Genomic DNA, 15405 nt, shown 5'->3' on the forward strand with positions numbered 1-15405 from the left:
AGCGAAGCGGGCGGAGAAGCTAGCGGCAGCAGCGGCGAGCACCTCGTGGTGGAGGGAGGTTCCGGGCTCCGCTGAGCACGGCGCTTTTCACGGCGCGGCACTACAGCGGGCGGAAAAGATGCAGCTTCAGTAAATGAACGCCAGGCGAGTCCGCAGAGTCACCGTAGGCATCAAATTACAGTGATGGCAGCCGCCATCGACGAGAGCTGAAGCTGCGTGATCATCACCCAGGCAGGAAACACAAGCACGTGGTCCACGTCGCTGAGCGGGGCTCTACACGAGCCACAGGAGGTGCGAGACATCTTGAAAAAGACGCTCGGCTCTTTTAGTGTGGAAAAACTGTGTGACGCGACGGCGAACACACACACAAAACACACACACATAATGTAAAGGATATTCCACGCCGGAGAAGCGCAGCAGGGAACGGCGGCTGAAGGCGGCGATGACCAGCGGCTTCAGGTAAGGGCTCGTCCTGCTGAGGTGCTTGTTCCAAACGGCTGTGGCGGCTCGAATCCAATCCAGCGATGCGTGCAGCTTCGTGAATTTAAGAAAATCGGCGTGTTAGACAGCTATGCTCGTATTTATAGGCCTAGGCCACGCCTGTTTGGGCGGGAGGTGACGCAGAAGGGCGCGGAGCGCCCTCATTGGTCAGCGTCCTGGCCTCGCATAGGCTGTGCTTTTCTGGCAGAGCAGCCAATGGGTGAGCTGTATTGCTCCGCCTAGGTTGTATGCTTCAGAAAAGCGTTTTACATTATTACAAAATTAAGGATTAATTTTAGGCTTCAATCTCGACAAAGAAATATCTTTCCCGTAGCGTTCTTCGACGCAGTACGAGAGAACTCTACGTAAGAGAACTAGACGGACATTTAAAGGATACAGTACAGTCATACCACTTGTTATTACACAGCATTTCATCACATTATGGGGCTAAGAGATATTAATCTGAGATGTTTTAAAATCGTACCTGCTTGTTATCTCAACAGTGTACAAAACAATCGTCGCAAAATGGCAGCAGCTGCGTTTTTATGAAACAAGTGAGAGCGAGTCCGCGATACCGGATGACATAATTAAATAACTGTACACAAAATATTGATTTGACTGAGTTTTATTATTTTATTAGCGCACCAAACACAAAACTTCCATGAGGAAAAAACGTTCCTTCCAAGCGTATCGTTGCTGACTTTTTTTTAGCGGCTGTTATCGAGGATTATTACACGGCTCTGTAGAATACTTGATTCTGATTGGTCAATCACGCCATCCAGTAGTGTGTTATTCCCCGATAACAACCGCTGAAAACATCTGACAGTAAAATAAAAATATGAATTTATTGTAAACTTGAATCTAAAGTTCAGGTACATGTTTAATTGTCCACATGACAGTATAATTAGAATGTATGAGGACTCTGCAAATAATAATAATTGTGATTAAAGTATGCTTAGTTCTCATCTACTGTCTTAACATAATATAACTATCTTAATGTGGTTGGTCTCTATTTATATTGAAAGCAATATGCTTAATATGTAGCTGTTTGACACATTTTGTATTGGCGGTCCCTGCTTCATGTCTCTGTCGCCTAAAGGGTCATTGCCATGAAAAACGTTGAAGACCCCTGTTCTAAGATGCTAAGATGTGTGACAAGAGTTTAAATACAGCTTGCATTATGTGTAGATCATGTTCCCCCCTTTTCAATGAAAATGTACAAAATGACCATAATCAAGACTGTCCTAACAAACCTTTGGGTAGCTGATGGGTGTTCTCACTCTGGTCCGGATGGTCTTCATCATGGAGCGCTGCTCGGCAGGCAGCAGGTGGTACTTCATGGCTTCAATAAGGTAGTCTTTACAGGTGCTGCTGTTCTTTACTAGAGTTTCCTCTTCCACCCTCTACACACACACACAATTAAATTACATTCATCACTAAAGAATATCAAAGCACACATAATTACTAATGCGTTCTACACACGCACACGCACACACACACACACCTGTACGAGGTATTCTCTGGAAAGAAGGGGCAGGCGAACATGTTCCATCAGATGAGACATGTGTTCCTGACGCACATCTTTATCATGTGTGACCCACGCTATAACCGCTTCAAACACCTATAAACACACAAGGAACGTTGATACCAGTTTATATTGGTCTCAAGTGATTCAATCACAAATGGTCAGGACAACTTACATATATAAACAAGGTCAAAAACATTTTGAGATCCTATCAATGCAATCACATATGCAGATATGCATGTGGTCACATCACATTTGAAAAGTGAACACTAATCGTTCAAAACGTTAAAGTTCAAATGTTTTTAAAAATCTAGCTTAAAACATGTGCCAAGTTCTTAGAAACATTTTCTTTGTATTCCTGTTTGTTTTAATGTGTTTTTATTACTTTTAAATTAACATTTTCATAAAAGTTTAAATAAAATGACTAAAAATGTGAAATGCTGTAACCATGAAGTAAAAAGTAATAACACATTTCCTTACACCTTTAATGTATGTGAATGCACCCATCTTAATCATAACAAATTCATACATTTTATGACGTTTTTGGGGAGCAGTGTTATTTTAGTATTATTTATTTGCTATTATTGTTTTTTTTATTTTAAGTTAATTTTCCCTTTTTGCTTTTTTAATTTGCTTTTTTCATGTGCTTTTGTCATTTTTAATAACTTTTGCTTTTCAATATTACTATTTACGTTACATTTATTTTTATTTCACTTTTAATTTCAGTTTGAGTCCAGTTTTAGTTTGTATTTATTGTCAGTTAGTAATTTTATTGCTTTAACTTGGCAACATTTCTAATATTCACTTTGTTGTTCCATCTAATATTTGTTTTAGGTATTTTATTTCATATTTATTTAAATCAAGGGTCACCAAACTCGGTCCTGGAGGGCTGCTGTCCTGCAGAGTTTAGCTCCAACCAGATCCAACACACCTGCCTGAAATCCCCATAAATCATGAGCACTGTCTCATCATGAGCACTGTCTGATTCGGGGCAATGTGACGTACTTCTGCTGCCTAAGACAAGCCCCGCCCACAGCTGTTGATTGACACTGCTGTTTGAGCGTAGATCCGCCCTGAGTGAGCTGGACACAGTCCGCTATTGTTTCGACGGCGGAGCAGCTTTAGACAAGAATGTATTCTAAGCGATTGAGTTTTGTTGTTGGATGTAAGAATGAACATAGCAGTCTTCATTTACTCTCGTTGTTACTCGATGATTGGTCAGTACAACTGTTCATGATCAAGCTTACAGTCTCCGGAGCGACAGGCCTAACGTTACTGATCACGGCAGGAATAAAAGTGAGAGCGCACACTTTATAACAGCTCATCGAGCCGTTTTACGGATATAAAGTTTGCCAGTTTATTAAGCACCCCGAGAAAAGGTGTGTATATTTGTTTACTGTGACGTTAGTTGTAAGGAGTGTTTTGTGTAATTCGCTGTGTATGTTGATGATAATGAAAGGGAGAGAGAGTTTATGGATAAGACTTTAATGTGCACTTCTTATACAGTATTAGTACAAGCCTGCTAAGAGCTGAATAAACAGTGTATAAAAGCAAGATGAAAAATAAGTTATAACCGTAATTAAACTAGACAATACCTGTTCTATTTCTATACAGCATATATTCTCTGGCTCTGTGGGTATTATTGTCCGACTCTGGGATGAAATGAACACTACTGAGAGTTTCTGTTTTGATATTACCAGATGAGATTGTCCTGGCTCTGAGTGCGAGCTCGTGAGGCTCCGCCCTGTGTGCCGTGCAGCAGCTCATTTGCATTTAAAGGGAAACACACTAAAACGGTGCGTTTTTCTGAGCCCCAAAAAGAGACAATTTAAACATGCTGTAAAAAATGATCTGTTGGCTATTTATGTTGGGTATAATACACACTCTGAGGATATCAGAGACTTATTTTACATCTTGTGAAAAGGGGCATAACAGGTGCCCTTTAAAGTCCCCCTGAGGTGGAAATCAAGCTTTTAATGTTGTTTATATGTCTATAGCCCTATTCAGATGGGATTAACTTTACAAGGGTAGATTGAGTAATGTAATTTTACCACAGGACGTCTGTAATATTAATGACCAATTTGCACGGGATAAGTAAAACTAGTATCTCAGTAAACCTAGCAAAAGTGTGGGGGGTAACTCGATTTGCGCATCGCCGTCAACCTCCTGTCGTCATGTGTGTATTACGTTGCTTCCTGATATCACGTGCACAAACACATATAACCTATATATATATATATAAAACTGTTATGCCTGGTCGAACGATGTATTAATTAACTTCAGATTGGATTGTGTTGGTAATAGTTGCTTACCTAATGCTAAAAGATGTTTTGTGCCTATAACAAGTGCTTTCAATCTTCTTTCTGATCTGAATGGTATGTGGAAAACACTTGAGTTTTGCCACAGACTTGTCCCAGCGTCTAGAACGCAACTGAATGCTATTTCCATTAAAAGATATTCCACTTAAAGAAAGCAGAAAAAGGATTAGTATTACCTGAGGTAATTTTTACGGACCTTTTTTACTGAAGGTAAAAGTCGAATTAATCTTTACTGACATTGTCCGTAATGATTACTGAGATGGCACATTCAGACGGGACTAAAATCACAGAGAAGCTCTGATAATTATTACTTTACCCCACCTCTCCATGTTAAACTAGTCCTGTCCGGATAGGGCTTATGTGGTGTTTAATATGCTTTAAGAACCATGTGCAAAGTCAACACCATTGCTGAGTATTGTCTGCAGTGAACGAAAGACAGTCTCAAAAACACAGTGAAATCGTTGGTGTTTCTGACGTCACAAACTATCTTGTAACCAATCACGTCAACATTGATCTTCAACGAGTGGATCTCTGAGTGAGTGGAGGCGGGGCTAATTTGCATTTTGATAGAAGCGTATATACTAAATGAGGCAAGAGAGTAGTTACATTCAAGCTATTTTAAGACATTAAGTTTAAAAATGTGTTTTTAAATGTAATTTTGGTGATAAAAGATAAGTTTTAAGGTATACAATTATTGACTAAAGGGAAACTTTAAGAGATTTATTGACCCTGACACTGGCATTAGATGCTTCTCTGCATGATATTATGTCATATTATATGTTTATTTTCTGCGGAAATAAGCATCTGGTCAAATTTGAAAGTTTGTAGCCACTAAATTAGACACGTTCTCCTCAAAATCTAATCACAGGAGAGATTTCAGAGAATGCCAGCTGTAAACAGCATTCTGCCATAGTTGACAACTTGTGATCGGATCACCAGAGATGAATGTTAATGCCAGGTGGAAAAAGGCTATAATTAATAAAAACACAACTGTGTCTTAAGAAGCTGGTGCTGCCATGTAAAAAACAACAAACAAAAAAACAGCATGGTGCCCACGCCTTACATCTTCCAACTCTTGTTTCCATGACGACAAACAAGCTCTCAACACCAGCAGCTACAGCTATTCCCATAGTGTTATTGTACCAGCAGCACGTTACCATGGCAACAGAGCTCCTAAAGTCTGCATGATAAAATCACCTGTGTGCTGCTATAGTTAAAGATCACTAGCAGGTCTCTCATCAAATGCGACGTTACCTTTTCTTCGGATGTAATGGTCAGTTTGTCGCTTGCTATGAGGCTGCAGACTTGCTCCATGCCCAGATTGAGAAACTCCTCACTCTGCACGACCTCTGAGAAGTGCTGCTCTGTGAGTGGGAGAGAGATTGAGACTGTTAAACAGAGTTACTGACACTATTGTGTACTTTTCTCTTGTATGGATGGACGGACACACACACACACACACACCTGCAAACGTGTTGGCGAGATTGAGCAGTTCCGCGCAGGCGTGCAAATCGGCAAAGGCGCGGATACCGAGGCAGTTGGTTGGGTGAAGTTGAGTTATGAGAAACTCGCAGCAGGCCTTTTTAACTTCCTGCAACTGCAGCAGACCAGCGGCAGGCAAGAGCACCTAAAACACACACACACGTTGTTGTTGTTTTTTATTTTCCCTGGCAATAACTTTACTTGCACTGAGGTACAACAAGTGTTTTTACTTAAAGAGTTTTTATTTTTTAATTGATTTATTTTTGTATAAAAAATATATTTACAAAAGAATGAATAATCAACAATCAATATCAAATCAATAAATACGTCACATTACATAAGAAAAATAGGTTGCAAATGTCAAGAAACAGCGCTTGTATGGATGCACTCCTGCAAACATATGTTGGGTGTATGAAATGGGCATCTTTGCATTGTGTCTCGCAGTTTTTTAAGCATCTCACGCCATTAAAAGTAGGCCAAGCTGCAATTCATCTGACTGTTTTTAATGCAAGAATGTGTCCTGTATGTATACCCCTCACTCCATTTCACCTAAATATAGGTGAAAGGATAAATGCCAGATTGGGCAAGTTATGATACCGTCAACTGGCCCCGAGCCATTCTCATTGTTAAGCCCTGCAGCAAAGTTTGCATTTGAGTCCCTCCCTAAAAAAATTGGCCTCATTTTAACACCCTCCGTCTAGTCAAATGTGCAGTGCAGACACAGACACATAAGCTACTGACACCCACCCACACAGCACACTTCCTGGATGTGATTTTCTATCCTCTCAGAGTAATACCAAAGAACACAGCATAAAAAGAACACAGATTCAGTCAACTGTGTTTTTAGGTCATATTTTCATAGCATGCAAAAAAAAAAAGTCACCCACACACGCTTACCTGCACATTCTCCTCCGTTACTTGGATCTCAGCGGTGTAAACATAGTCTATCAACATTCCCAGAGTCCAGCCGTCAATCTCTTTGATTCGAACCTTCTTCTGGCGACTCTCAGTCATCTCTCCTACAAACACAAACATTCAAAAATGTCATATATATGTATGTATAAAATAATAACCAAGTTAAGTACCTTCTAAACTTAAAAGGTAAAAGTGAAGGCTGGGGTGCTGGAGGCAGGAATACGGTTCCCAGCAAGCACCATGGCATGTAACTCCAGATGACTGTTTACTGCATTATTTGCACTGGTGTCGTTGTGTTAGTGGCTGCTGTACTTTATGCATATGGTGATCTCTAAATCTAACTAAATATCTGCCCTCAAATATGTCACTGTCATAGTGGTTTGTATGTTTGATTTTTAAGGCACATCAAATTGGTTAATAAAATGACTTCTTTTTTTTTATCTCAGACACATTTTCTAGACATTTTACATCCTTAGCAGCAGCAATTATTGTTAGATGAGCAAATATTGCATGAATTAACAGTGAAATATACATTGTAACAAACCATGCAAAGTGAACCATTTATTTGTGAATTTATTGGTACACAACCTGAGTGAGTAATTTTGATTCCCCATCATGAGAGCAAACATTTACTATTTTGCTTGTTTTTTTATGTATCCAGCATAAGATATGCATGTAAGGCATTTATTTTATTTTATTTTTTTCCAGACTATGATGACTATATTCCAGCAGCTCTGACTGAATGACCAGCTGGTGGTCTATTGGACTACTCGCCCTAATGTGATGTTCCACTGGTGTGAATGTGTCATAATGTCTTGATAAATGTCTCCTTTATAATATATATTTTTATTTTTATTTTTTATTACATAGCACCTTTAAAGGTGCCATGTGTAAAAATTGAGGTAAAAATATCCAAAAAATGAGCTACACGCATCAAAAGAATGAGAAGAAATAAGGGCAATGATGTCATTAAAAAAATGTCAAGTTATAGTGCTGCAGAGATATCAACCTTAATTAGCATTAGCATTTCTAGCCACGGCCCGACAGGTGTCGTAATACCAGTTTCGGCCATGGGAGGCGGTATACGGGCAACATAACCACCAGCCAACCTGCAATACACGACACGAATAACTCGCACGGCTTGTGGGCATACTTGAACCTGATGTCTATCGTGTGGAAAGTACAGCCCACTACTTCATTTCAATTCAGGGAAGAGATCGGAAGGATGGCTGAAGCCTTTGGCAAGAGACCCCTACAACCACCGCGTTCTAAAGCACAAATCAGATCAGATAAGGAAAGGACCGCTCGTCACGGTCCGGGCTCGAAAGCGCGGGGGGCGGCGAGCGAACTGCAGCGCATAGCCCTGTTTTACAACGTTCAGCACCCATTCTGACACGCCCGGGATCGCTCCCCATGCTTTCGCACGCATATCTAGGGGCAGAATGGTCTCCGTGTTCTGACCGCCGCACTGCGCGGGTTGGAGAAACTGAAACGGAGGTATCAGCGCGGCGCGCGCGCCCTCGTTGTCTGAAGAGTGCTGCTCGCTGACGACAGCAGCCGGCTGTTTCACATTCAATGACTCGGTCGCTAAGGACGGAGAACAATTTGTGGCGCGAACAGGTCATTTGTAGCCCACTGTATCTTTCAACAGTGTTCGTGTTTTTTTTACTATAGTAGAGATGATCGGTTCACGTGCGCTGTCTGATGTTTACTGCATCACTCGACATGGAGAGGTTGGGTAAAGTAATAATTACAAGAGCTTCACGGTTATCAGATACAAGCATTCAACGGCCCTGTAGTATATATATATATATAAATAGTTATTTGTGTTTGCGCACGTGATATCAGGAAGCAATGTAATAACGTTACCTGTAATACACACATGATGGCAATGCGCAAATCGTGTGTGTGTGTGTGTCACAAATCATTATTGTTTCTTCAACTTATTAAAATATCTTACTTTACTGCAACTATCTGTTTCTGCTTCTTTATCATATTTATAGTGTGTGATTTATAAAATACCATATCCTACATCACATATTTTGATATGTGAGGTATACTGCCCCCATCTGGTATGGAATGTGGAGTATGACTTGATTTTTTTTGCCAGACAATTACACATGGCACCTTTAATGGTACTTTATAGTTGTTGTTGTTGTAAATAGTGCATTTATTTTTCTTGTCATTACTTTTGTATGATGATTTGCCAATATTAAGCACAATCATGCCAATAAAGAACTTGAAATTAAAATAGAAAAACAGTGTATGTTCTCACCTGTAAACATAGCATGGAAGTAAGGACTCCCAGCAGCTAAGACGACTCGATGAGCAGCGATCTCCACATCCTCCGCAATAATAGTGACATCACACAGCACACTCTGACTGCAGAGAGGAAAGATAACATACACACAGATACATTTTTACAGTTCTTCACACAGTGGCCCCAAAAAGTAATTGGATACTTTGGGACAAAATTTCTGAATTATGTTGCATTTGACATTACAAACATCAAAGTTGTTGTAGCAGTTGTGGAAGTTCCTCAGTTTTAAGCAGACTTTTAAGCAGTGGCAAGGTGATTTTTTAATGGTTATATCAATTAAGTTCCATCAATTTTTTATATTTTTTTATATTTAGTTTAAAATGTGTGCTTGTGCTAGGCTGCATATATGATACAAATACTGTAAAAAGTATATTGTAAAACAGTTATTTTAACAATTAATGTTTCAGATTTATAATTTATTTTTATATTAAATATATTTTGTATATATTTTTATTCCTGTATTTTCAGCAGACATTATTCCAGTCATCAGTGTCACGTGACCCTTCAGAAATCATTTTGCTGCTCAAGAAACATTTCTTATTAATCTATGTTGAAAACAATTGTGCTGGGGTTTTTTGTTGTTGTTGTTGTTGTTCAAAAGAACAGCATTTTTGCTTTTATTTGATATTTTGTTCAATTTAACGCATCACTAAATACAAGTATTAATTTCTTTTAAAAAAATCGTACTGACCCCAAACATTTGTAGAGTACTGTATATTTTAAATAAATGCCACGTGGTTTGATATTTTGGGACTATCTGATGCAACTGCATTAACAGTTTTAATGTTAACAACAATAACATTTTAATACACATACCTGAAAAACTCATTCAAAATTCTGTATTTGTTTACTCAACCTCATGTCATTCCAAATTTGTGTGACTTTCTTTTTTTCCGTTCAACACCAAATGAAGTGTTAGGTAGAATAGTTAACCAGTCACCACTCACTTTCACTGAATCTTAAAAAAAAGGGCAAGTGACCTTTGACTGAGACTGTCATTCTGCCAACATCTCCTTTTGTGTTCCACAGAAGAAAATTATGAAAGAGTTTTCATTTTTAGGTAAATTATATATGAAGAGCAGAAACATAAACATTGTGTATAATCATCAATGTTTTGAAGAGGCACTGCATGATTTCTAACAGTATCACACACACACACACCTGCGGAGCTCGTTCATGATCCTGAAGGCTTTCTTCATGTGACGTGGATTGATGGTGACTGCACTCTGTTTCTCACACACATCATCCTTCAGCTCCACAGCTTTATGATGGCAAAGCTTAGTGCATCTGAAAGACACACACACACACACACACACACACACTGAGCTGTTCATCACCTACCACCACAGTAACATTACACAATCTTTAGAGTGGCCATTTGGTATGGAAGCTTGCTTCAGCTACAGAATAAAAACATACAAAATGTAATTGGGACTTTAATATCACAACTCTGTTTAATTTGTCCTCGTAATTGCGGGATTATATCCCTCAATTGACATTTTTCCCAGAAAAAAAGTCTGACTTGTGAGAAAAAAGCCAAAATTGTGAGATAAAAAAAGGTACCTTCTTTAGACAAGGTCTTCTTGACAATTACCGTAAGCTTCCATAATATGGTAATTTTCGAAAATATGGCATATGTCAGTTCCTAAACATGTGAGAGAAAAAGTGTTCTAGGTGTGTGGACAAAGACAGAGAGATGTCATGTGATCTTATGGCTGAATTGGTTTACTCTATATTGACATTACAGTAGTGTGAACACATGCAGCTCCCTCTCCCTCTGTCTCTCTCTCTCTCACATACACACACACAGCACTTACAGTGGATGTATCTCCATAGCGCTGGTTCTATTCACATCAGTCTGCGTCTCTCCATCTCTGTTCGGGCTCTGTCGTTTAAACCCCCGCCGTGTCCCGTTCACAGAACCGAGCCGAACCGGGCTGGACTGAGTCCCGGTGTGCGGGTCCAGCTCCGCAAACGCAAATGAAAATCGGCCTCAGAAACGGTGTCAGTGTGACTGACGTGTCCGGATAATGAGAGACAGACAGGTCCGTTGTGTGGGTGAGGACAGGACACATCCAGAGACTGAGACGCTGTATATCTCACATACAAAAACAAGAGTGAAGGAAAGAATGACACTCTCCTTCGGCGAAACACAAAAAGCACGAGCGGCCCCACAGCGGCGCCTACTGCTGGAAGACCTCAGTGCGTTTGGTAATATCTCTGAGACCATGATTGTTTTGAGTCCAAGTAAGTCTTAAAATGACATGACAGTGCTTCTAATTATTTAATGTGTTTAAAATTCATATACAATGTCATAACATTAATATACGTACACACCAATGTTCCAAAATTCAAGATTTTATATGTTTTGAAAGAAGTCATTATATGCTCAGCAAGGCTGTGTACTAAAAACAAAATACAGTAAAACTGTACTACTGTAAAATATGACATTATAAAAAAATTCTTCAAATTTTAATATATTTGAAAGTGCAATTCCTGTGATGGTAAAGCTGAATGTTCAGCATCATTAATCCAGTCGTCAGTGTCACATGATCCTTAAGAAATCATTCTAATTTGCTGATTTAGTGCTTAAAAATATTTATTATTATTAGCAATGCTGAAAATCATTGTGCTGCTTAATATTTTTGTGGAAACTGATATTCTTTTAGGATTCTTTCGAATAGAAAGTGCAAAAAAACAGCATTTATTTGGAATGGAAAACTTTTGTAATATTATAAATCTCACTACCGTCACATTTGATCGATTTAGTGTCCTTGCTGAATAAAATTATTAGTTTCTTATATAAAAACCTCTCTGACCACAAACTTTTGAACAGTATTGTGTGTGTATATATATTATACGATATATAACGTCAAAATAGAGAAATGTTTTCATAATAAAAACATTTACTTGTCTTTGTCAATATCAGTGTCCCACCCTTTAACACCATACTTTCATAAAATGATTTGAATGATATTTGTGAAGTCTAGTGTAACTAGTTGGCACACTTTACTCCAGTAAGCATTTCTCAGTATTTTTGAACATTAATTTAAGAATAGGGACATACCTTAAAGTCTTGAGAATTAAACATTCCACTTGTTGCACAGGGGCAAGATAAGAGTTAAATCTTAATGTTGTTCTTTTGTGACAACCTCACAAATCATAGACTATTATTTTAAAATACTATGCATAAAATGCTCCCACTATCTGACAGATATCAATGAAATATGTGACCTGAGATAGAACACTCATCTCGCTGACCACCCTGAGCTCTGTAAACAGCAGAAGAATCTGACCACAGAACACACGTGTTAGCCAATCAGAAAACAGAGAGCTCTCTGCCAATGGCATGAGTTTTGGGCAGGGCTACTTGTGTCAAAATGGTGTCAAACTTTTTGCCATTTCTTCTTCTCCAAGATGCTTTGTACACAACATTAAAATGATTAAAGAAGAGAAACAAGACATGAGATTTCATTGCTACAGTGTTTATTTTCCTTCAGTCATTTGTAGCTGAATTGTGTCCAATAAACAGAATAGGTCTCTGAAATCTTTAACAAAATATAACCAATATTTACAATAGTTGTATTAAAAATACAAAAGTAGTTACAGACTTTGCCAGTTGTCTTTGTAAAAGACGTAGAAATACATGTGATTCTTATAGATTTGGCTGGGTAGAAACACAAGGAGCTAAAAGCGATACATTTGAACTCATGACATTCTATATAAAATATATTGTAACTATTTACTGACCATATCATGACCACCTAACATCTATGCAACAACTATAATTAATATTTTCTTGACTACTATCTCTTGCTTCTGAAAATTTGTGCAACAATTCATGATTTGTGCCATATACTTTGACAGCCAGAAACAATGACACTGACAGATAAAATTAAATAAAAATACAAAACATAAAAATCTTTTCACACAAAATCTTGTGGGCACATTTGGAAAGTTTTTAGGGTCACGATCAATTGAGAAAAGGCATGTTTAAAATTGATCATATACTCATGAGTAACATTAAACACTGATATTGAGGTCTGTGAGAGGCAGCTGCTCAGTCTTTTCTTTCTGTCTTCAAGTGTCCGAAGAGAGCTACATTTCCTGTGATTGATTTTAACACACACACACACGCACACACACACACACGCACGCACGCACACGCACACACACACTTTCTGTAACACGATACAATCTAAAGTAACATGGCAGATTAAAACTTCAAATTAAATGGCATAATACTGGTTTCCATGGTTTTGTAACACTGAGATTGCATTATGTGCAACACCTCTAATCATTATGTACTTAAAACAAGACTACGTTCTTCATTTTATTACACAACAATCTGTTCCTTCTTGTCTTTGTTTTGCATAACTTATGTTAAAAGTGCCAACATTTTCTCTGCTCCTTTCCTCTTTCACAGTGATCTCCATTAAGGTCCTAAATGCTTTGCTATATTTCAATCCAGGGCCAAGGTTGTGAAACACTGGGGGTAGAGATATTATAAGGGACCCTTATTACACTGCAGATATTTGCTCATTTTCTGTAGAGAGAAAAGTCAAAAAAGAGAGATTGAGTTATAATATACAAATAGAAAAAAATAGAAAAAAATATCATGCAATTTTTATTAAATGGACATATTGTGCATGACCAATACATGATTTTCACATTTAAAAGTACAATTACCAATATGAAGAACTGCTTTTTAATAGTTTTTTATTTCGTGTGTAAATGACAACAATAAAATCATATTATGATTGAGAACATTTAATTTATTTTCTATTTAAAATTTTGGGCTGTGTAAATGTTAACCAATAAAGTTCTAGAACATTTTTCGGGCACCTGACTCAAACCATTCTAGTAGTCAGCATCAAGTGCCATATATCATTTTAAACAGAAGACGTTTCAATCTAGCTCATTTAAAGTCACAATTTTACATTCATTTAGTGTCTGAGAATGGATGGGCTCTTGCGGCAAGTGCATAGCACCAGAGAGTAATCTTGACGGCAATTGCAAGAAAATGGATAAGTAGGCTAATCGAATTCACAAATTTTACACCATTTAAACATTATTCAAATACATAGGCTACTAAGTTACTAAAACATTCTTTGTCAAACAATACACTTGTTTGTCCACAGTTTGTTCTTGTTTCCATTTGTTTAATCTGAGGTGAATTATCCATTGTTGCTTTTACAGCTACAAAAATATATTCAAAGTCACATTACACGCTTTTAACATTAAATAAAGCACATAAACAGTACCTGAGATTATCATTGCCAAACTTTGTGTTTGTTGTTCCAGCGCGACGTCACAGAAAAATAGAAAACGTTTCTAAAATAGAATCGTCGCGTGTCGCGGCTGGTTAGGACAAAAACTCTAACATGGAAAATATAATTTTTTTGTCGCGGCGTCGCGTGTAGTTAGGACAGAGTGTAAGTATTTAACTTACATAAACAAAATGTAAGTTACGGGCCAAACGGCAGTGCAGAGTACCCGGCCTTCTTGGAGTCTCTGGGAGGGGTGCTGGAAAGTGCTCCAACTGGGGACTCTGTCGTTCTACTGGGGGACTTCAACGCCCACGTGGGCAATGACAGTGTTACCTGGAGGGGCGTGATTGGGAGGAACGGCCCCCTGATCTGAACCCGAGCGGTGTTCAGTTATTGGACTTCTGTGCTAGTTACAGTTTGTCCATAACGAACACCATGTTCAAACATAAGGGTGTCCATCAGTACACGTGGCACCAGGACACCCTAGGCCGTAGGTCGATGATCGACTTTGTGGTCGTTTCATCTGACCTGCGGCCGTATGTTTTGGACACTCGGGTAAAGAGAGGGGCGGAGCTGTCAACTGATCACCACCTGGTGGTGAGTTGGATCCGATGGCGGAAGAGGAAGCTGGACAGACTCGGCAGACCCAAGCGTACTGTAAGGGTCTGCTGGGAACGTTTGGCCGAGTCTCCTGTCAGAGAGATCTTCAACTCCCACCTCCGGCAGAGCTTCGACCGGATCCCGAGGGAGGCTGGAGATATTGAGTCCGAGTGGACCATGTTCTCCACCTCCATTGTCGAAGCAGCCGCTCGGAGCTGTGGCCGTAAGGTCTCCGGTGCCTGTCGAGGCGGCAATCCCCGAACCCGGTGGTGGACACCGGAAGTAAAGGATGCCGTCAAGCTGAAGAAGGAGTCCTATCGGGCCTGGTTGGCTTGTGGGACTCCTGAGGCAGCTGACGGGTACCGGCAGGCCAAGCGAACTGCAGCCCGGGTGGTTGTGGAGGCAAAAACTCGGGCCTGGGAGGAGTTCGGTGAGGCCATGGAAAAGGACTATCGGCTGGCCTCGAAGAGATTCTGGCAAACCGTCCGGCGCCTC

General features: G+C 39.3%; 2 protein-coding genes across 4 annotated transcripts in view; both read right to left on the minus strand.

The window, feature by feature from the left end:
- The window catches only part of klhl2 (kelch-like family member 2), a 29319-nt gene extending 18049 nt beyond the window's left edge, over positions 1 to 11270 (minus strand). The window contains exons 1-8 of the mRNA XM_079616821.1: positions 10858 to 11270; positions 10202 to 10327; positions 8996 to 9102; positions 6703 to 6824; positions 5788 to 5950; positions 5578 to 5687; positions 1985 to 2101; positions 1734 to 1883 (exon numbers count right to left, since the gene is read on the minus strand). Of these exons, the coding sequence (XP_079472947.1) occupies positions 1734 to 1883; positions 1985 to 2101; positions 5578 to 5687; positions 5788 to 5950; positions 6703 to 6824; positions 8996 to 9102; positions 10202 to 10327; positions 10858 to 10874 (912 nt within the window). The 5' untranslated portion in view covers positions 10875 to 11270. The remainder of the gene's footprint in view (positions 1 to 1733; positions 1884 to 1984; positions 2102 to 5577; positions 5688 to 5787; positions 5951 to 6702; positions 6825 to 8995; positions 9103 to 10201; positions 10328 to 10857) is intronic.
- Positions 11271 to 12512: 1242 nt separating this feature from the next.
- The window catches only part of rapgef2a (Rap guanine nucleotide exchange factor 2a), a 45402-nt gene continuing 42509 nt past the window's right edge, over positions 12513 to 15405 (minus strand). For all 3 annotated transcript variants that reach the window (XM_079616809.1, XM_079616810.1, XM_079616808.1), the window contains one exon: positions 12513 to 13586. In XM_079616809.1, coding sequence (XP_079472935.1) covers positions 13561 to 13586 — 26 coding nt within the window. In that variant the 3' untranslated portion in view covers positions 12513 to 13560. The remainder of the gene's footprint in view (positions 13587 to 15405) is intronic.

Source organism: Phoxinus phoxinus (genome assembly GCF_949152265.1).
Source record: "Phoxinus phoxinus genome assembly, chromosome: 6".
NCBI lineage: Eukaryota > Metazoa > Chordata > Actinopteri > Cypriniformes > Leuciscidae > Phoxinus > Phoxinus phoxinus.